The sequence below is a fragment of the Trichosurus vulpecula genome, chromosome 4, assembly GCF_011100635.1.
Source record: "Trichosurus vulpecula isolate mTriVul1 chromosome 4, mTriVul1.pri, whole genome shotgun sequence".
Classification (NCBI taxonomy): domain Eukaryota; kingdom Metazoa; phylum Chordata; class Mammalia; order Diprotodontia; family Phalangeridae; genus Trichosurus; species Trichosurus vulpecula.
The window spans coordinates 184,081,239-184,103,690 of NC_050576.1; the positions used below are offsets into that span (position 1 = coordinate 184,081,239).

A 22,452-nucleotide genomic window follows, 5' to 3' on the forward strand; every position below is an offset into this window, starting at 1 on the left:
CTGGTAAGATGGGAGTTGAGAGTGATTCGGATTGGATATTGTTGTAGTAGTAGTTCATCCTTGTTCCTCTTCTGATTGGATAAATCCACACTGTCCACATCCTTTAGACTAATGACAGAGTGTGCCACCATAAATGGCAGAATTAGAGAACAGAATTCTACAAACATATGGGAATCATGGAACTTGGTAGATATTTCTCCAGAGTTCTCCCCTAGATGGAGACACAACCACTAGGGTGAGGATAGGTTTTTCCAGCACCTGATTCTTATTGTAAATTATACATGGTTAGTGGCAAGCAATGCATCCTGCTGGTTAAATATGTATGGAAACAAGAGATGGCATATTAAGTTTAGGGATCAATTGGCTGGTCTTAGTTGGATTGCCGAGGATGTGAAATGAGACTGTGGGAGCTATGGGAGTAAAGATACAGGAAAAGGTTTGAGAGTTGTTGTGTAAGTATAATTGACAGACTTGGAGATTGCTTGGATGTAGGAATGAAAGGGAAGATCAAAGATGACTTTTAGATTTTGAAACTAAGTTATTAGAATGATGGTCCTGCAATTAACAGAAACTGGGAAGCTAAAAAGGACCAGCCAGTTTTGGAAAGAAGACAGAGTTCAGTTTTAGATTCAATTGTAAACTCTTCATAGCAAGGAAAATGTTTTACCTTTCTTTCTATCCCCAGAGCTTAGTACAATGTCTGACACATAGTAGATATATAATAAATGCTTATTGACTTAACTATTTCATCCTGACACAAACTCAAGTTACTTCAGAACATTCAATAGCTTACTTCATTATCTTTGGGCATTGTACATTCATTCATTCGCAAATGTTTACTAAATATCTAGATGCAATAAGCTATGCTAGTTTCTGGGACACAAGAGAAAAAGACAGTTGATCATCAAGCATTTAGCTTTTTAAATATATGAGGTATTGTCTTAAATCCTGAAAATAAAAAAATGACAGAAAAAATCATTCTTGCCCTCAAGGAGTTCACATTCTAGTGGGCCAGACAATGCAAACATGCCAGGGTACATACAAGATACACACAGAGTAGATGGAAGGCATGATTAAAAAGGAAGGACCTAGCATTTGGGGAAGACTGGGAAAGGCCTCCTGCAGAAGGTAAACTGTGAGCCAAGTGTTGAAGGAAGCCAAGGCAAAATGAGAGTCAAATGTTAGAGATCAAAGCATTTCAGGTGCAGGGGACGATGAGTGAAAGGGCAAAGAGGTGGTAGATGGGATGTGATGCTCAGTTAACAGCAGGGAAGCTACTGTCCCTGGATCATAGAGTACTTATAGGAGAGTAAAGTATAAGAAGATGGACTTTAGGAAGAGACCAAGTTGTAAAGAACTTTAAATTTGAATGAAATATAGGCTTGGGAGATATTAGCAAAGCAACACATTGTCTGCACAAGGGTGAGGGAATTCCTTCTGACAAGCAAATTCTACCCCACCCAAATCTCTCCTTTGTCAAACAAATACCTAGTAGGCACCCTTATTTTTGCACCAATAAACAATTTCCACCTACATATATGGCTTAATTTGGTCAGGGGATGCTGAGCTGACAAAAGAAAAATAAAGGGTTGAATTTTATTGTTGTGTGCAGGTTTGGACTTGAGGACTGTGACACCCACTTCATTGGGTATAAAAGTCTACATATCTCAGCCTCTTTTACCCCTCTGCTTCCCCATTTTGCCAACTGAGCAGTCTTTGTATCTATACCATGTCTCTCTCTGTCTACAGTTCTGGGGCCTCCCAGCAGGCTTCATCTCGCAGTGGGGTGGGGGGCCACCGGCTCAGCCGGTTGTCCAGCACCAGTAGCGGAGGAGGTGGCTTTGGTGGAAACTTTTTTGGCTCTGGTGGCAGTTTCAGTGTTGCATCTATGTTTGGTTCCAGCTGTGGCTTTGGGAGCAGCTCCAGGAGTGCCTTTGGAGGAGGGCTGGGCAGTGGTTATGGAGCAGGACTGGGCAGTGGTTATGGAGGAGGGCTAGGGAATGGTTATGGAGGTGGTCTAGGGAATGGTTATGGCGGAGGGCTGGCCAGTGGCTCAATTGGCATCCCCTGTAGCAATGATGGAGTCCTTCTTTCTGGATCAGAAAAGGAAACCATGCAAAACCTCAATGACAGGTTGGCTTCCTACCTGGCTAAAGTCCGGGCTCTAGAGGAAGCAAACACTGAACTGGAGAACAAAATTCGAGACTGGTATGAAACACGTGTGACAGGTGACTCTGGGTCAGGAAATGATTATGAAAAATATTACCCATTAATTGAAGATCTTAAGAATAAGGTAAGAATATTTTTGCTATTACAACATTTATAGTAGTAGTGACCATTCAGTGATTTTAATCTGACTCCTGACATGGGCAAAAAATTAAATAAAAATAAAAAATTTTAATGAATCAATTATTAATTAATTAATAAAAATTAAAGATTTTAATAATTTAGCTTTCATTTTAATCTTTTACTAAATTGTGCTAGTGTTAAACATAGTTAATTTGATAGTACTTGTGGTATTTTTCAAAAATGGAAATTGTGGTAGTTCCTTCTTGTTGTTCTTGTCGTTCTTGTTCAGTTGTGTCCCACTCTTCATGACCCCATTTGGAGGGGTTTTTTTGGCCAAGAAAACCCCAAATGGTCACAAAGAATCAGACACAACTGGAAAATGACTGAACAGCAACAACTGGCAAAGATACAAGAGAAGTTGGCTATTTCCTTCTCCAGCTAATTTTACAGGTGACAAAACTGAGGCAGAGTTAAGTGACTTACCCAAGGTCACATAGCTAGTAAGTATCTGAGGCCAGTCTTCCTGACTCCAAGGCTGGCACTCTATCCACTGTGACAACTAGCTGTCCTTGTTAGCATCTATTCCATTCAAGGACTGATTTATTGAACACCTACTATATGCCATGGACTGTGCTAGACTTTAGGGCTACAAAAATGAAAATGATCTCTGACCTCAAGGAATTTACATCCTCCTGTATGTCTTAATGTGAACTATGTTTCCTCTGTGATGTAATCAGAAGAGCACTAGATTTGGAGTCAGAGGAAATGGCTTTGAACTTGATCTCCACAATTTACTCCCCTGTGACATCGGGCATGTCATTGAACCTTGGTGGGTTTTCATCTCCTCAGCAGTAATATGAGAGAATTGTAGTATGCAATCTCCAGCCTAATTGAGAGGCAGCCTGGTGTTGTGAGAAAACCAATGGATTTGGGGGTTAGAACAGAACCCAGGTTCTAATCCTAGCTTAACGACTTACTACTTTACCCTCTGGGCTTCACTTTCCTGTCTGTAAAACAGCAGGGCTAGACCAAGTGATCCCTACATGGCTTCCTTCTATGGTCTTATAAAGTGTAAGGTCCCTTCCAGCCTGGGGTGTTGGGAGGCTCAAGGGAAACAATGGATGTAAAGCACTTTGCAAACCTTAGAGTACTATATAAATACTCATTATCGTTAAGATCATTAGCCTACAATCTACAGAGGGAGGCTAGATCAGGACCTAGAATCAGTAAGACCTAAATTCAAATCCAGTCTCAGACACTTATTAGCTGTATGAGCCTGGGCAAGTCACTTCACCCTGTTTGCCTCAGTTTCCTCACCTGTCATACGAGCTGGAGAAGGAAATGGCAAACCACTCCAGTATCTTTGCCAAGAAAACCCCAAATGGGGTCACGAAGAGTGGGACATGACCCATAAACAACAACCAAATGGTAACCAGGACCACAATCTGTTGATGACTTCATTTCCTGAGCCTTAAATGGCATTCCTGTGGGTCTCTAATACTGTTTATAGAACAATGTAGGAGTGTTATAGTAAAGGCTTAACAAGTGGGCTGGGGGTTCCCAGAATTATGCATGCTGTTTTTGTTTTTTAAGTTTAATCTGCAGTATTAACAATTTCTTCAGTCTCGACTGGTGGAGTCAAACTAAAAGAGAAATGGATCCCTGCAGGCCATATATTTCCTTAGAAAGTCACAAATTAACATTATCTATGTTGATTTGTAATTTTTATTTATTTTTTTTAAACATTTCTCAATTACACTTTAATCTGATTCCAGCAGCATGAAGGAGTTTTCTACTGTCTTGAAGTCTACAACAGTGAGACACCTCTGATTGAGACAAGCAACAAAACAGAAAAATTTAATAACAGTGCCAGCTTTTTGAGCTGGCTTCAATATATCCCTGCTTTCATCTCCAAAGCCTGTGATCCTTAAGAAGGAAGGAAAGTAGGAAGACAGGAGGGAAGGAAGGAAAAAAGGAAGGAAGGAAGGAAGGAAGGGAAGGAGGGAGGGAGGGGAAGGAAGGTGTTTCTTAGCATACAACTTTAGTTTTTAAAAGAAGCAAATTAAAAATCTGGTAGAATCTAAAATGATATTATTTATTATCACATCTCCTGACCAGGACATATCTCCTGACTTCAACAGAATGTCTGGGCCGGTATCTCAGTGCTTTTAGAAATCCTTTTTCTGTACTTTTCCAGATTCTTTCAGCCACTATAGAGAATTCTCGGCTCATTTTGCAGATTGACAATGCAAGGCTGGCGGCTGATGATTTTAGAATGAAGTAAGTGCAAGCCAAGTCTAACAAGGGCATTTCTCTCCTTTCTTTACACTTTATCCTTCCTTTTGTTTTTCATTTCTAATGAATAAAATTTTCCATATTTCAATACATTCTGCTATTAAGAAGTGTTGGTAAGCCCTCCCAACAATTCAGATAGCAGCTCATTCATACCGGCCCATCCAGTGCCCATCTACACCCTCCCAGAAGTTCACCACACAGGGGTCTGCCCAATGTACAGAGAATCTTTCTTTCATTCCCCTTCTTCTTCCCTTGCCTTCCAGTGGAGCCGTCAAAGATCTATGGGGGCAAGAAAATCAGGAGAAGAGGTAGATTATTCCAGTATACATGGTATCATAAATAGTGACTTTTCCCCCCTGAAACTTGACCAGACCTGTTTTTTTTTTTCAGCAGAGGGAATTTTCAGTGCAGAAACTCCCTCTTCTGATTCTCTTCAGCTGCCCACCAGTCATTTGGAGACTTAAAGTGCTTCTGGGGCACTAAAAACTCAAGTGACTTGCTTAAGGTTACACAGCTAGCAAATAAACTGAGGCAAAGACTGAACTTAGGCTTTCCCTTCTCCAAAAGCAGCTGTCTATCCCTTAAGCCACATTGCTATTCTGAGACAGATCACCATTCAAAATGCTCATGCTAATTAATGCCTGAACAAATCACTTCTTCAGGTGGGTTTTGGAGTTTTTTTGTTATTTTATTTTTGATCCCCTGGAATATCCTGCCATTTGCTTTGAAGGTACGAGAATGAGCAAGCCCTGCGCCAGAATGTTGAAGCTGACATCAATGGCCTGCGCAGGGTGCTGGATGAATTGACCCTGGCCAGGGCTGACCTGGAGATGCAGATTGAAAGCCTGATGGAAGAGCTGGCTTATCTCAAGAAGAACCATGAAGAGGTGAGGGGGGCATCTGTCACTCCCATGTCCTTCCTGCTCCCCTCCCCCTAATCCACTGCAATTTACATTCTTATTGAGTTAGAAAAATGACGGGGCCTTTTTTTATTGACTTCTGGGAGGTTTGTTTGGCTGGGGTTGAGGTGGGGTGAAGTTTGCTTATGGAGAGAAAATGGACTCACATGTAAAGACAGAAGGATAGAGTCCCCGGCTGCTCTTGGTGCTACCAGTCTTTTTTCTCACTTTTCACTTTGGCGATGAGGTAATAAAGTCAGTTTAATGACTCTGTTCTTATAGTTCTTTTCTAAAAAGAAAATGGACACAGATCCACAGAATTTTAGAGCTGAGAGGAGCCTTAGAAATGATTTCACTCAACCCCCAAAATAGGATAGCCTGCCAACAGAGAATGCTATCATAATTATAAAAATAATTGCAAGCATTTTATAGCACCTACTATGTGCCAGGCACTGTGCTAAGCACTGTTTTTAAAATATTACCTCAATTGATTCTCCAAACAACCCTGGGTGGTAGGTATTGTTATTATCCTAATTTTACAGATGAGGAAACTGAGGCGAGCAGAGATTAAGTCATGTGCCCAAGGTCACACAGCCAGTGAGCATCTGAGGCTGGATTTGAATTCAGGACTTCCAGACTCTGGGTCCAACCCTTTGTTCACTGTACCACCACCTGCCCCTGTCAGTATAAATGATGCTTGTTTCATCCTCTGACATAAGAGTCCTGAAAAGATTTCTACTGTGTTTTCAGTGCCTCTGAGCCTACTCGGTATATTCTTATTCAGAGTGGAAAGGATAGTGAACTTGGAGCTAGAAGACCTGGGTTCAAATCATGTCTCTATTCCTTATTAGCTATATGACCATGAGCAAGTCACTTCTCTGGGACTCACAGGATCATAGATTTAGAGCTGGAAGGGACCTCAGAGACTATCGTACCAGTCCCTTCATTTTACAGATGAAGAAACTGAGGCACAGAATGATTAAGTGACTTACCCAGGGTAGTATCACTAGTAAGTATCTGAGGTAGAATTTGAACCCAGATCTTCCCAACTCCAAAGGCAGTGCTTTATCCATTACTCCATGGTAATTCCATTTTCTCCTGTGTAAATGAGATGGTTTATAAGCACAATGCTTAGTGGGGCATAGAAAGTACATGATAAATGTTTTATTTAGAAGGAGAGGGAGGAAGGAGAGTAAAAGCGAAAGGGAATGAATGGGCAAAGAGTCCTGAGGGGGGCCTTGGAGCGGATACACTGAAATGTGGAAAGAATCACATTAAAAATGCATTGAGATTTAGGAGGAATTATTAAGCAAGCCTAATTAGCTGCACTGATATTCAATAAACATTTTAAAAATAAAAACAATAAAATACAAATCCCCATAAAAGGGATGGTACTTTAAAGAAAGCCAAATGGTCCAGGGACAAGGTTCTTGTTTAAAGTTTCAAGGATCCCTGGGTTCAAATCCTAGAGAAGTCTACCTTCACTTTAGGGAAGGCAATAAAAAGAATGCTGGATTTGGAGTCGGAGGATCTAGGTTCAGATCCCGGCTTGGCCTTATTACCCATGTGATCTTGGGCAAGTCTTCTCTAGGCTTAAGTTGCAGGTTTAAATAAATAGTATTTTTGATATCCTATGAACCTGAGAACGCAGAAGCTTAAAGCACTATCTAAATGGTGATGACGATGAACAATTATAGGTTAAGTTAACCAGGAAAGTATTCCTGGGATCTGGTCAGTCAAGTCAATACACATTTTTTAATTACCCACTATGTGGCAGGCACTGTATTAAGTGGTGGCGCTACCCAAAAAACGAGGCAAAAGTCAGTGTCTCCTCTCAAGGAACGCAGTGCAGGGAAGGAGACAACGTGCAAACAACTATGTACAAACTAACTACAGTCGGGATAAATCGGAGCGAATCCACACATACGTCCCTCTTCCTCCCTATTCCTAGGAACTTCAAGCCATCCAAGCCGGGGGGCCCGGCCAGGTCAGTGTGGAGATGGATGCTGCTCCGGGAATCAACTTGACCAAGCTCCTGAACGACATGAGAGCTCAGTACGAAGTCATTGCGGAGCAGAATCGCAAGGAAGCCGAAGCTTGGTTCGTTGAAAAAGTAAGTCGATGCACTGAGCCACCCTGACAAATAAACTCCGGTTTTCCCATAGGTTGGCCTGATACCTTCTCTTGTGTTTCAGAGCGGAGAACTCAAGAAGGAGATCAGCAGCAATACCGAACAGCTCCAGACAAGCAAGAGCGAAATAACGGACTTGAAGCGCACGCTCCAAAGTTTAGAAATTGAGCTCCAGTCTCAGCTTGCTATGGTATGGAAAAGCATGGTGTTTCCAACAAAGAGTGCAATGGGATGGGTATAGAGGAGAAAGCACTGGTGGTGGAGCTAGAGGACCTGAGTTCAAGTCTTACCACCTATATGACCTTGGCCAAGTCACTTCAACTCTCTTGGCCTCAGTTTCCCCATCGGTAAAATGAAAGTGTTGAACTAAGTGAGTTTGATTCCTCCCAGCTCTCAATTGTCTAATTTTATGTGCTATTCTAATTCAAAAGTGATAGCAAAACAGAAAGAACCTTGCATACAAACCAGGCTATCCCTCCACCCTTAAAGCCTCTTTTCTTTGGCTCATCACTGAATTAGCATCATTGTTCATTGATATGCAGAGAAAGTCCTTTGAGGACACCTTAGCAGAAACAGAAAATGGTTACTGCAATCAGCTATCCCAGATACAGCTCCAAATTGGCAATCTGGAGGCTCAAGTTTCCCAGGTGAGGAGTGACATGGAGCGTCAGAATGCAGAGTATGAACAACTCCTAAATATCAAAACCCGGCTGGAGATGGAGATTGAGACCTACCGCCGCCTGCTGGAGGGAGAACTCGAAGGGTAAGTAAGAAATCTGAAAAGGAAAATGCATTTTTAATATATTGGTTCACTAATGAGGACGTTAAAGCTTTCTGCTGGGATGTGCAAAAGAAATCAGTGTGACATTAAAGTACTGCTTATCCGTCCATGTTCTGTACAAACTACATCAGTCAGTCAGTCAACAAACACTTATTAATAGATGACATTTATATAGTGCTTTAAGGTTAGCAAATCACTTTAACATTATTATCTCAACTGATCCTCACAACAACCCTGAGACATAGGTGCTAATTATGCGTATGCATTTTTCCTTGTACCACAGAAAATAATCTATTTAGTATTAAGGTTTTAAAAAACATTATTTCTTTTTAATATTCTTTTCTTTTTAAATTTTGAGGTCCAAATTCTCTTATTCCCACCCTCCCCCACCCATTGGAAAGGTGAGCAAAATTATATCAGTTATACATGTGAAATCATGCAAAACATATTTCCATATTAACCATATCACAGAAAAGCAAAGGAAAAATAAAAAAGCAAGAAAATTATACTACAATTCGCAGTCACTGTTCATCAGTTCTCTCTCTGATGGTAGGTAGATAGCATTTTTTCATCTTAAGTCCTTTAAGATCATTGTATCAATCAGAGTAGGCAAGTCTTTCATAGTTGATCATCATTACAGCACTGCTGTTACTGTGCATAATGATTTCTCAGTTCTTCTTACTTCATTTTGCATCAGCTCATATAGGTCTCATCATTTTTTTTCTGAAACCATCCCCCCTCATCATTTCTTATAGCACAAGAGTACATCAAAATCATATGCCATAATTTGTTCAGCCATTCCCCAACTGATAAGCATCTATCCCCTCAATTTCCAATTCTTTGCATCACAAAAAAAGAGCTGCTATAATATTTTTTTGTAAATATAGGGTTTTTTCTTTTTCTTTAATCTCTTGGGGGTACAGACCTAGTAGTAGTATTCTTAGGTCAAAGAGTATGCACAGTTTTATAGCCCTTTGGGCATAGTTCCAAATTGTTCTCCAGAATAATTGGAGCAGTTCACAACTTCACAACAACTTATTAATGGACATATTTTCCTTCATCCCCTCTAGCATTTGTCATTTATGATAGGTGTGAGGTGGAACTTCAGAGCTGTTTTAATTTTCATTTCTCTAGTCAATGGTGATTTAGAACATTTTTTCATATTACTATAGATAGCTTTGATTTCTTCTTAAAAAAAAAAACAACCTGTTCATATCTTTTGACCATTTATCAATTGGGGAACGACTTGTTTTCTAACTAATTTGACTCAGTTCTCTATACAATTGAAAAATGAGGCCTTTATCAGAGAAACTTGTTGTGAAATTCCCTCCCCACCCCCACCCCATTCCTGCTTTCCTTTTAATCTTGGCTGCATTGATTTTCTTTGTGCAAAAACTTTTTAATTTAATATAGTCAAAATTATTCATTGTATGTCCTATTATCCTTTCTATTTTTTGTTTGATCATAAATTCTTTCCTTATCCACAGATCTGTCATATAAAATTTTCAATGCTCCCCTAATTTGCTTATGATATCACCCTTTATATCTAAATCCTGTATCTATTTTGTCTCTATCTTGATATATATGGTGTGAGATCTTGGTCTATACCTAGTTTGATAAAATAGATTTCTATACCCAATAGAACGTGTATATATAATTCTTCCCTCTTTAAACCAATTGTGATGAGAAAGAGGTTCAAGCATTACGCACCATCCCCCCATTTTACCCTCCACCATAAAAGTTCTTCCTTGCATGCCTCTTTTATATGAGAAAACTTTCCCCATTCTACCTCTTTCTTTTCCATTCTCCCAATGTATCCTTCTTCCTCACCCCTTTATTTTTGGCAGGTCAGGGCTGGGAGTGGGGGGAGAGGAGAGACCGGGGAGAGAGAGAGAGAGAGAGATCATTTCCACATAATTGACTCACACCCATGCCCTCTATCTATGTAGACTTCTAATTGCCTTAATAATGATAAAGTTCTGAGTTACATGTATCATTTCCCCATATAGGAAGGTGGACAGTTTAAGTTTATTGAGTTCTTTATGATTTCTCTTTCTTGTTTACCTTTTTATGCTTCTCTTGAGTCTTGGGTTTGAATGTTAATTTTTCTATTCAGTTCTGACATTTTCATCAGGAATGCTTGAAAGTCCTCTATTTCATTGAATATCCATTTTCCTCCTGAAGGATTACATACTCAGTTTTGCTGGGGAGGTAATTCTTAGTTGTAATCCTAGCTCCTTTGCTGTCTGGACTATCATATTACAATCCCTCCACTCCTTTAATGAGGAAGCTGCTAAAACTTGTGTGATCCTGACACTGGCTCAATGACATTTGAATGGTTTCTTTCTGGCTGCTTGCAAAATTTTCTCTTTCACCTGGGAGCTCTGAAATTTGGCCATCATATTCCTGGAAGTGTTCATTTGGGGAGCTCTTTTAGGAGGTGATTGGTGGGTTTTTTCTATTTCTATTTTACCTTCTTGCTCTAAGATATTGGGGCAGTTTTTCTTGATCATGGCTTTCAGGTAGTCTAATAATTCTAAAATCATCTCTCTTCAATCTATTTTCTAGTTCAGTTGTTTTCACATTTTCCTCTATTTTTTAATTCTTTTGACTTCATTTTATTGTTTCTTGATTATCTCATGGACTTCCACTTTTCCAACTCTAATTTTTAAGGAATTATTTTCTTCAGTGAGTTTTTGTACCTTTTTTTCCATTTGAACAATTCTACTTTTTAAGTAGTTCTTTTCTTCAGTGAATTTTTGTGCTTCTTTTACTATTAGGCCAATTCTGGTTTTGGAAGTGTTATTTTCTTCATTATTTTTTGTGCCTCTTTTACAAAGCTGTTAATTCTCTTTTCATTATTTTCTTGCATCACTCTCATTTCTTTTCTTAATTTTCCCTCTACCATTACCATTCTTATCTCTTTCTTTAACTCTTCCAGGAATTCTTATTGGGCTTGGGTTAAATTGACATTTCTCTTTAAGGATTTGCTCATAGCTGTTTTCATATTTTTGTCTTCTTCTGAGTTTACATTTTGGTTTCTCCTGCCACCCCAGTAACTTTTTGTAGTCAAGTTCTTTGCTGTTGTGTTGTTGGTTTGTTGCTTGTTGTTGTTGTTGTTTGCTCAGCCTATTTCTTGACTTTGAACTTTATGTTAAAGTTAGATTTGCTCAGCCAGGGATGAGGAGACACTGTCCTCATGCTGCTGTTTTTAGAACTAGTTCTGGGGATCTGCAAATTGTCAGTATTTCCAAGGTTGTATGATCCAGAGAGAGCTTTGGTCACTGTTCTCCTGCTCTGAGCTCTAGTTTTTATACAGGGAAAGCTCCTATTCCCCTACAACCACAGGCACAAGAGCTTCTCTTGACCCTGGAACTATGACCAGTTCCCCTGCTCTCCTGCAGCCATAAGTGCTAGAGCTCCTCTCCGCCTCAGAACTGCAACCAGGACTGCTTATGGTCAATAGAGCTGCCAATCAGTGCCAGCTGCACCCAGTGCCAGCAAAGAGTCCCCAGTAATCTCTTTCTGACCAGTTGCCTGACTCCTGTGTGGTCTCTGGTCTGAGAGCTTCTGAGGCTACTACTATTGCTGCTGCTGTTGTAGCTGCCTCCAAGACCCACTGCTGATACAGCTGCTGAACTCCAGGCCAGCTCCCACCTTGCTGTCTCAGACTTCACCAGCTGATCTACTGCATTATTTTAGGCTGGAAAAATGTTTCACTCTCCCTTTTTGTTGGCTCTACTGCTCCAAAATTTGATTTGAAAAGTTATTTTTGAATTGTTTGGAGGCTAGATTGAAGCCTGTATTCTGCCATCTTGGCTCTGCCTCCCTCTATGCTAGCAAGAATCTATTATGGACTCAGAGATGGACTAACTCAATTCAGAGAGTCTCGTCACCACACTAACTGATCTGTAAAGAATATTTTGTCCACAAAAATTCCCCCAAACCATCTACTAAGACAGAAAGATTGGAGGGCATGCCTACATAGACAGAATCACAGATCCTTGACATATTGAAATATATCAGTGACCTAACATTAAAGATGAAAAATGACATCATAGCCATCAGAGTGACATCATCCATTTCATAGTAAACTCCCTGAAAACAACATCAATGCCATGTTTAAATGTGGATTGTCATACAATCACAGCAAAGCTTTTCAGGAATTGGAAAAAAAAATGTCACTTTTTTTCCATTGGCCTTTCTTTGTATCTCAGTTCTTAACAGCATCTGGTACAGGCGTGGGGAACCTGAGGCCTCAAGGCCACATGTAGCCTTCTAGGTCCTTGAGTGCAGCCTTTGACTGAGTCCAAGTTTTACAGGCCCCAGGCTGTCTCCAATTTTGAAGTTGCCTAAGGCAGCATATAAAGTCTGGGAGAGCCAGCATTTCTGGGCCAGCCTTTGTTAGGATGCCTTGGACAATTCGGATTTTTGAAGGAGAGAGAGATTGTGAGCCAGGTGTGATCTCACAGACCTGTACAGGTAGCTGGAGTGGCCAGTTGTATCCAGACTGCCTTCCTTGTGTGTTTCTGCATTTCTCTTTATTATGTATATTCCTGGGGATGTCTTGTGTAAGCTGCCTGTGGTATTGGGTACAGATAACAACAAAGGGTCTTGGCATTGCTGAACTATATCACAAAACCAGTTTTGTCTTTGATATAATTTTCTTTGCCTTTCTCTAATAACCATAGCCCTTTAAGGGTTACAAATTACTTTATATATGTTTCATTTGATCGTGACAGCAACCCCCTAAGGAAGGAATTACAGATACGATACACACCCATTTTATGGAAGTAAAACTTGATACTCAGGTTGAATGATTGGCCCATAGTCACAGGGCTAGTAGGTGTCAGAGGCATGATTGAAATCTAGTTCTCTCCAGGTCCATGTCACCCAATCCCAGAAAATATGAAGTGAAAATTATTGTTCCTCTTTTCTATGCAGGAATGGTGCTGTTGAAAGTTTAACCGTGCCGGAATCTAATTCTCAAGCACAGTCTATTGATTCTTCCAAAGGTGGGTAAATTCCCCAAGATACCACTTCAAAGTCTCAGAATATCAAATACCAAGCCAGAGAAACACATATGGTATCACAAAATCATAGCTACATTTCTTCTTAACACAGAATCAAGGAATTACATATACTCCTGTGTGATAAATTAATTAGTTTATAGTATATGATAGTCTTTGGCCTGGCAAGAATACTGCTTTCTTAATAGGCATTTGGAACATTACAACCAACATCCATTTTTCAATTAACAGATATTTTTTTCATTGGTATAGAAGGTGCCATCGATGAGAAGGGAATATCCTCTATTCCTAGAAAATACTTTCTCCTCATCTCTTCCTCTCACAATCCTTGTTTTTCTTAAAGGTTCAGTTCAGGGACTACATTCTTGGTAAAAAAAAAAAAAAAAAAAAAAAAAAAAAACTTCCTTCACAGAATTGGGACCTCCAAGGCCTTGTAGTTGAAACCACACCCATAATAGAATCCCCACTTTAGCACACCCAAGAAGTGACCATCAGAGCTGTCCCAGAAGGCCTCCAGTGAGAGGGAACCCACCCTTTCTCAAGGCAGCTCATTCCACTTTGGGATAGCTCTAAGTGGTAGGAAGTCTTGCCAGACATCAAGCTTAAACTTGCCTCTTTGCAACCTCCATTGATGGTTCCTAATTCTGCCCTGTGAGAACTGACAAAACAAGTTCAATCCTTCTTTCACTTGACAGCCTAATGAGTATTTAAAAACAGCTATCATCTTCCTTGTACCCCACCCCTTCCCATCCTCCACTAGCAACTAGCAACCTAGTTTTTTCAGCCTATCCACATAAGGCACAGGCTTTATCCTTTTGTATCACCTAGGCTAGGTTGCCCTCCTGTAGACATAAGTCAATTCATCAATGTTCTTTCTAAATTATGTTGCCTGGAAATGAGTAGAGTAGTCTGGATCAGGAGTTCTTAAGCTGAGATCCACAGTAGGAATCTGGGAATAGATTTCAGGGGTCTTGTGAATTTGGAACTTTCAATATTTTGATGACTGCATTTCAATATAATTAGTTTCCTTTGCAATCCTATTTTATTTTATGCATTTAAAGACATTATTCTGAGAAGGGATCCATAGGTTTCACTAGACTTCCACAGGGGGTCCATGACACACAAAAAAGTTGGATAGATGTTGTAGATAGATGTGGTCAGACCAGGGCAGAATACAACATAGGCACTATGCCTCCAAATTAGCTTTTTGGACTATCATATCATAACACTGATTCATATGAACCTCACAGTCCACTAAAATTCCCACATTTTTTCATATTAACTGTTGTCTAGCCATGACTCCTCTGTCTTGTATATGCAAAGCCAATTTCCTGAACCCAAATGTAAGACTTTATATTTATGCTGGTTATGTTTCATTTTATTAGATTCTGCCCAATTTTCAAGTCCACCAAAGTTTTTTTTAGGTCCTGACTTTGTTATCTAATGTGTTAGCTACTCATCCCAAGTATATGGGACCTACAAATTTCATCTATACTTTTATCTAAATCATTGTTAAAAATGTTGACCAGGCCCCTGAAATCTTCCTTCTAATTTGACATGGAATCATTTATGACTATTCTTTGAGCATAGCCATTCAATGAGTCTATAAGAATACCATCATCTAACCCATATTTCTTCATCTTTTCTCTGTATCCTCCAACCATTATTTCTCTTTCCCTATTCAATTTATCATTTTTGTCTTTGTACCCATTGCCTGATACATAGTAGATGCTTAATAAAAGTTTATTGAATTAAATTTGTTGTTGAACTACATCAAAGTATTCATAGGTTTTCACATCCTTGAGCATAAAGTTCTATTTTAAAATAGCCTATAAAAATAATCTAGTTGACATTTTATAGATTGGCCTAACTGATGCTTTATTTTAGAGGCCTAACTTGAAAAATAAACTTGAATATTTTAGTTTCACATTTTAAAACAACTAGTCTATTTTTTTTAAATCTACCACTTTGCCTTTAGATCCAACAAGAACAAGGAAAATCAAGACAATTGTGCAGGAGGTAGTGGATGGGAAAATTGTTAATTCTGAAGTTCGGGAAATTGAAGAAGAACTCTAAGACACCAGAAGTTAGCTCCATATGATTGGCTCCTGAATCAGGAAGGAGAAATTCACAAGAAGAAAAATTGCCATTCTAAGGCTCTAGGTTTTTATTTACTCATTCTCTGTTTCTTTTAGTCCCTTCTAATACTGTTGTAAAGAAAATGAGTTCTGTTGTCCTTTGGTTCTCTTTTTGTGGCAAGGAATATACTAATGGAAGCCAATGTGACCTTTTATGGATTTTGCCTTTCAGTCTTCAGTACTCAGAGAAGCCCTTTAATGCACATATTTCTGGTAGCTGGGGGACATAGTAAGGGAATGAAGGTTGAAGAGGTGAAGAAGAAGCGTCAAGTTTATTTAACTGAAGCTATGCAAACTTAAACATTTGCAACTTCTTTAGGAAAAAAAAATCATATAAGTTTATAAACTGATTTTTTAAAGTAATACTAATTTTCATCTTTAGTTATTCTGTGCATTATTTCTTTAACTTTGTGATATGATTACAAATGTGATAGCATATTAGTAGGTTTCATATATTCAACTCCATTTGTCATTAAAGGGGACAATATGTTTTAAAACCCAAAGAAGTCTACAATAAGATTGGGGGTCAAGAAGAATGAAAGCTTAGGGGATTGCTTTTGAGTATTTTAAAATGAATTTCATAGAATCATAAAATGTTCAGAATCGGAAATCATTCCAATACAATCCATACCAGGATAAGAATCTTCTCTCAATATGCCCCGAGAAGAGGTTTTCCAAGCTTAGCTTAAAGACCTCCTCTGAGAAGGAAACTACCACCTCCTGAGCCAGTTAGTCAGCAGGCATTTATTCAGTATCTACTATAAGTCAGGCACTGTGCTAAGCACCAGAGACACTAAAGAGGGCAAAGGACAGTCCTTGTTCTCAAGGACCTCATAATCTAATGGGGGAGACAATAAAGGAACAACTATGTACAGAGAAGATAAATACAAGATAAACTGGAGAAAATTAAGAGAAGAAGTCACTAACATTAAGGAGGATCAGGAAAAGCTTCTTGCCAAAGGTGGGATTTTAGTTGAGACTTGAAGGAAGCCCGGGAATTTAGGAAGGAGATGAGGTGGAAGAGAGTCCCAGGCACGGACTCAGCAAGTGAAAATGCTTGGAGAATATAGTGTGAAGAAGAGCTAGAAGGCCCATGTCAATAGATAGTACATGGTACTGCATAGTACATGGTACTACATAGTACATGGTCAGTGGAAGGGTAGGGAGGAGCACTATGGAGTTAGACACTAGAAAGGAAGAAAGGGACCAGGTTATGAAGGGCTTTAAAAGACAGAGGATTTTATATTTGGTCCTGAAGGTAATAGGGACCCATTGAAGTTTGTTGAGTTGAGGGGAGGGGTGACATGGTCAGACCTATTGCTTAAAGAAGATCGATTGCAGTGCAGAGAGATTTGAAGCAAGAGGACCAACCTTGAAAACAGTTCACTATTCCAGGTGTGGAATGATAATGGTAATGGCGATCACAGTGTCACAGAAGAGGAAGGGGCATGTTTGAGAGATGCTGCAAGATAGAAATGATAGTACTTGCCAATTGATTGGATGTGGGGGCAGGGAGAGGAGAAGTGTTAAGAGAGAGAGAGACAACCCTTCAAATAGTTGAAGACAGCCAACACATCCCTATGTCTTTTCTTTTCCAGGCTAAGTATCCCCAGTTAGTTCCTTTTAACCAATTTTCTTATGGCATGAACTCGAGGCACTTTCAGAATCCTAGTTGCCCTTTTCTGAACAACCTGTTTGTTAATTTTCTTAAAATGTAAAGCCCAGAACTCCAGGTTTGCTCAGACCAGGGCAGAGTACAGAACGGCCTACACTGCTCTAGTCCTGCATACTACATCCTTCTCTAAACAGCCAGTTGCATTGAAAGGAATTTCTTGAGATTGTATATTAAGAAATGACGGACATTCTTGATTAGAGGCAGCAGGGTATGGTACATACAGAGTTGGCCTTGAACACACAAGGACTAGGGTTCAAACCTTACTTCTGACCTGTGTGATGCAGGGTGAGGCCCTCAACTTCCCAATGACCTACTCAATTAGTTCTAAGACCATAAGTTCCAGAGTAGGTGTCCATTTGTATCAGAAAAGGAAGTCTCCTATAGCAGTGAAACCAAAAGCATGGGTTTTTTTTTAAAGTATTTTGATGGGTGTAAATTAGGGGGTTTTAATTTTTTTGAAGTCTTTTCATATTTTGAAAATTGCATGTCTCCTTGATCAAACAACAAAATGTTAATGACATAAATATAAGGAAAATAAAAATAAAGCAAAATGTTTCTGTAGCTAATGATCCATGGGATTGGGGAGGGAAGGATTTGGTCATCTGCAAAATTTAATGGAATAATTAAATATTTGGGTAATAAGATTGAAGATGGAAGAAGTTGTAGAGTTTGTAGGGGTTTTAAAAACTCTCTTCGACTTCTATGTTTCTCCTTTGATTACAAATGTAATCCATGGACGGATGGTAACAACTATAGTAGTCGTTTTTAGATAGCACCCTTTGTTATGGCTGGTCACAAATACAGCACTAAAGACAAATGAAAATTGAAAAGTACTAGATTAAAACATAAGATTGGCACACAAATTTCAAGTAACAAAACAATCAGTTGATCACAATAGATTATAACACTACCTAATATAACAATATCCACTTAGAAAGACCCCACAGAATCCTAGCCAGCACCTGTGTCTAAGATTCCCTTCATGGAACATAGCATGGAACGCCCCTTCTTAAGTCAAAGGAAATTGGTGGAACAGTATGGCATAGTGATCAGAGCACTGGAAATGGAGCCGGAAGACCTTAGTTCAAATCCTTACCATGCTTAGTATGTGTGAGACCTTGATCAAGTCCTCTACAATCCTAGATATATGAACCCAAGTAGAATGATTAATTGAATGAAATGAAAGAACACTCCGTTCTGTTCCAGTATGCCAGAGCCTAAACTCTGCAGAGAGGACTTTATAATTCCTCGTAGCTAAGTTTACTTTGCCCTACTCTCCATGCAACAAGTGCAGATAAGTGCCCTTATCGTAAGAGTGCAGCCAACCCATAGAAGATTGAACAGGAATGCCATATCTGCTTAGACTGAAACATCAGGGCCACAACAGGGTGTAGCTTTAGAACTGAAAGGAACCATAGAAGCCATCAAATCCACCCTTCTTAGGGCAATTAGTTGGTGCAGCAGATAGAGTGCTGGCTCTGGAGTCAGGAGGACTTGAATTCAAATCTGGGCTCTGACACTTACTAGCCCTATGACCATGGGCAAGTCATTTAACCCTGGTTGCCTCGGTTTCCTCATCTGTAAAATGAGCTGGAGAAGGAAATGGCAAACCACTCAGTATCTCTATCAAGAAAACCCCAAATGGGGTTCAATCCAACCTTCTTATTTTACAGTTGAGGAAACAGATTCATGGAGCTTAAGTTACTTACCCAAGTTCAAATGGTGGAGGTGGGGAGAGAAGGGCGTAAGCAACAGAGGTGGAATTTGAGCTCTGGTCCCATGACTCAAGAATTAGTTTTCCTTCCACTGTACTACACTACCTCCTTAAAATTTTTGTTTTGTTTTGTTTTGGGTTTTTGTGTTTGTTTGTTTCCTTTGGAAGAGGAACTTACAAGCAAAGAATTCTGTAAGGGACCTTGGAAAGAAAACCCGTATCCCAAGGTTAGCACTCTCCGAGCACTTGTAAATTTGCCAAAGATTTAACTGTTCTAAATAACCTACGGTTATTTAAAATCAATGAGTGGGACAGACTAAAGCACAAAAGGTGACCTAGCTAATTTTTTACCTGTTACAAGAGTGCCATCTTGTGGAACCTTGTGAAATAAGCATTTGTCAAAATCATATTAGGTATTTAGGAAATTTTTAAAAGCAAACCTTCAGGGAAGAGCAACCCGAATCTTATTAATTTGCACCCAAGGTTTACCCAGGACTGAAGGGCCAGTTTTGTATTGAATACAGGAAAGTGGAAAGTAAATAACTACCTGGGAATCAAAGCTTCTGAAGCCAATGTGAAAAATTGAAGCTAAGACAAGCATTTTTTTTCACATATTCAAATAACTTAGTCACTGATGTACTATTTTGGTTTTTTATTTTTGTTTTCCTTTGAAAAGCCAAAAATTCAAATGAACAGACATTAATTACCACATACTAGATATGTGCTGGATACTGGGGGAGATAAAAGATGAAAAATGACACACATTTAGACAATCTAATATGAGGTGGGATGCCATGCACTCACAAATTGCTGTGTTGTAATGAAGAATAGAGAGGCAGCATGGTGTAATGGATAGAAAGTTGGACCCAGTCAGACTTGTATTTCTAACTGAATAACTTCTACCTGGAAGTCTTGCTGAATTAACTAATTAAGTAATTAACTTATATCAAGCATTTACTATGTGTCAAGCACTGCATTGGTACCCCATATTCATACTATTTTCCTATATTTCATAACATCTCGTGTTTATAATAATAACATATGCACAGTATGCTCTAAAATAAACTCTTCTTTCCCCCCCAAAAAAACTTGTTTCTTCTCCTGACTTTCCTAACAAGGCTTTTTTTAATGACACCACAGTTCCCTGAGTTACCTGTATTTGAACTCTTAGAATCATCTTTAATTTACCTCTCACCACCCTAAGATCAGCTAAGTGAGGAGAATGAGGTAACTGCAGGAACCAGAAGTAGGGGAGAGCTCAGGAAGTATGTCCTGCTAAAGATTTCCAAGGCTACTCCTGTTGGGCCAAAGCTGTGGGAAACATCTACCTCTGGCAGGAAGTAATTAGCATTAACACATTCAAAAGGGGCTGAACTTAGACTACTTGAGAAGAATGGTAGGGATCTGGTGCTGTCGCATCTAGAGAAGCCAGCCTACGCCTGGTGAGGAAACATGGTGTGGTGATAGCATAAAGGTGAGAAATCGGGTAGATCTGAGAATAGTGGTGGTTTGTCCATGATGTTGGGATTTCTGGGGAAGGGTAAGAAAAATGTGTTTGTGCTTCTCCAGGACACACAATAGAAGCCACTGAATAATAATGAAGACGTGTTCTAAACACAGCCTAGAGCTGCCTTTCCAATCCCTTGGGATCCCTGATTAAAGAAACCAGGTGTCCAGGTGCCAGAACATTGACAGATGTGCCCAGTAAGTGGCAAAGTCCTATATATGCTACTTCCACAAATACAGGATTTAAAGCCAGAAGGGATCTTAGAAACCACTGAGTCCAACTTTGCATTTTATAGATGAGGAAACTGAGGCAGACAGAGGGAATCTAGTGTCAGAAATGGGACCTGATTCCCAAGTCCAGAGCTCTACCCACTGCACCATCTCTTCCTCTCCATTCCATTCCTGCTTCTCTCACATTTATTTCTAGGATCAAATTAGTAAATTGCTCTGAAACTATAAATCTCTGTATAAATGTAAGCCATTATTCAGTTCTTCTCTCTCACCTGAGCTCTAGTCGAACATCTCTAACTGCCTCTTGTATCTCCACCTAGATGTCCCATCAGCCCTTTGTTCTAGAGGAGGACCATGACATCAGGAAAGTGATGTCTTGACTTGCAAGTGAATTGGATTTAAGTGAGGCAGAGCTGTGCAAAGTCACCAGCCTCACTTTCTCCTCGGAGCCATCTGTGTCCAGTGGCCAGATATAGATCAGGATGAATGGAGATGGCCCAGGATGCACTGGGAGACCTTGGCCTTCTTAAGTTAAGGTCTCAGTTTGATCAAGGCAATGTCCATTCAGTGATTAAGGCTAGGTAAGAAATGAGGCAAAGAATAGTCTCTTTCACCTAGACAAAAAAAATCAAACTGGGAGGGGAAGACCTTCAGAGTTTCTGGCCAAAAGAGAAGCAATTGATATTTACACTCACTCTGAGCCATCAGGGCCCAAAGAATGATCAGTGAAGCTTGGGCTGGGACCTATTGTTGGCCAGTCAATGAGAACCAAAGTGATTTGGGTTTAAGGCATGGTCCTTAAGAAAGAAATCTAGCCTTTAAACCCCAAGATATCTTTCAAGGTTAGAACGATCAAAATTTATACTCCTTTGGGCCAAGTACCTGCAGGTTAGGGTATAATTACCTATGTGGACAGGAATCAAAGAGAGAAAGAGAGCAGGGAAGGAGAGAAGGAAGGAGGAAGGGAGAAAAGGAAGGGAAGAAGGGAGAAAGGGAGAAAGGGAGGAAGAAGTAAGGGAGGGAGCTGTATTACCCAACTAAATGGACATTGCCTTGATCAGACTGAGACCTGGGAAAAAGCTTAACTTAAAAAGGCCAAGGTCTCCCACTGCATCTAAGGCCATCTCCAGTCATCCTGATCTATATCTTGCCACTGGACCCAAATGGCTCCCAAGTTGAGTGAGGCTGGTGACTCTGCACAGCCCTCCCTTGCTTAAATCTAATTCCCTTGACATCACCTCCCTGGTGTCATGGTCCTCTTCAAGAATGAAAGACAAACAACAACCACAACAACCCATCAACCCTTCAAACTCAACCAGTCCCAAGCAGAGCTTCTTCACCACCCCCATTAAACCTACCCTTCTATCTTTACCTCCCCTCAAACCCACTTCTCTCTTTTCACCTCCTTTCAGATCACTCCTCCTCTAAACTTCCCTATATCTTCCCTATATCCCTAGTCACCCAGGTTCACAACCTCTGAGTCACTCCTGACTCTTCCCTTACCCTCACTCCCCATATCTGGTCAGTTGCCAATCCTTATCAATTCCACCTCCACATTGCTTATTGTCCCATTCTCTCCATTCAGGAAGCCACTGCCCTGGTTCAGATCCTCATCATATCTTCCCTGACCTGTTATCAAAACCCTTCTGAGTTCCCTACTTCTATTATATCATCTATCCACTCTATCCTCCACACAGCTGCCAAAAAATTTTTTCCTGAGCTACAGGTCTGACCACATTGCCCCCTACTCAAAAATGTTTAGC

General features: G+C 39.9%; 1 protein-coding gene across 1 annotated transcript; it reads left to right on the plus strand.

The window, feature by feature from the left end:
• Window positions 1-1,729: 1,729 nt before the first annotated feature.
• On the plus strand, window positions 1,730-15,501 carry LOC118846651 (keratin, type I cytoskeletal 12-like). The gene is made up of 8 exons (XM_036755416.1): window positions 1,730-2,293; window positions 4,487-4,569; window positions 5,315-5,471; window positions 7,435-7,596; window positions 7,679-7,804; window positions 8,157-8,377; window positions 13,340-13,410; window positions 15,404-15,501. The coding sequence occupies exons 1-8, from the start codon at window positions 1,730-1,732 to the stop codon at window positions 15,499-15,501; spliced, it is 1,482 nt and encodes a 493-aa protein (XP_036611311.1).
• Window positions 15,502-22,452: the final 6,951 nt, after the last annotated feature.

Excerpts from the sequence above, each read along its gene's own strand:
- LOC118846651 (XM_036755416.1), top strand. The coding sequence starts at position 1,730 with ATGTCTCTCTCTGTCTACAGTTCTGGGGCCTCCCAGCAGGCTTCATCT. Across the intron at positions 2,294-4,486 it reads TTGAAGATCTTAAGAATAAG|ATTCTTTCAGCCACTATAGA; the intron begins GTAAGAATATTT and ends GTACTTTTCCAG. Across the intron at positions 4,570-5,314 it reads GCTGATGATTTTAGAATGAA|GTACGAGAATGAGCAAGCCC; the intron begins GTAAGTGCAAGC and ends TTTGCTTTGAAG.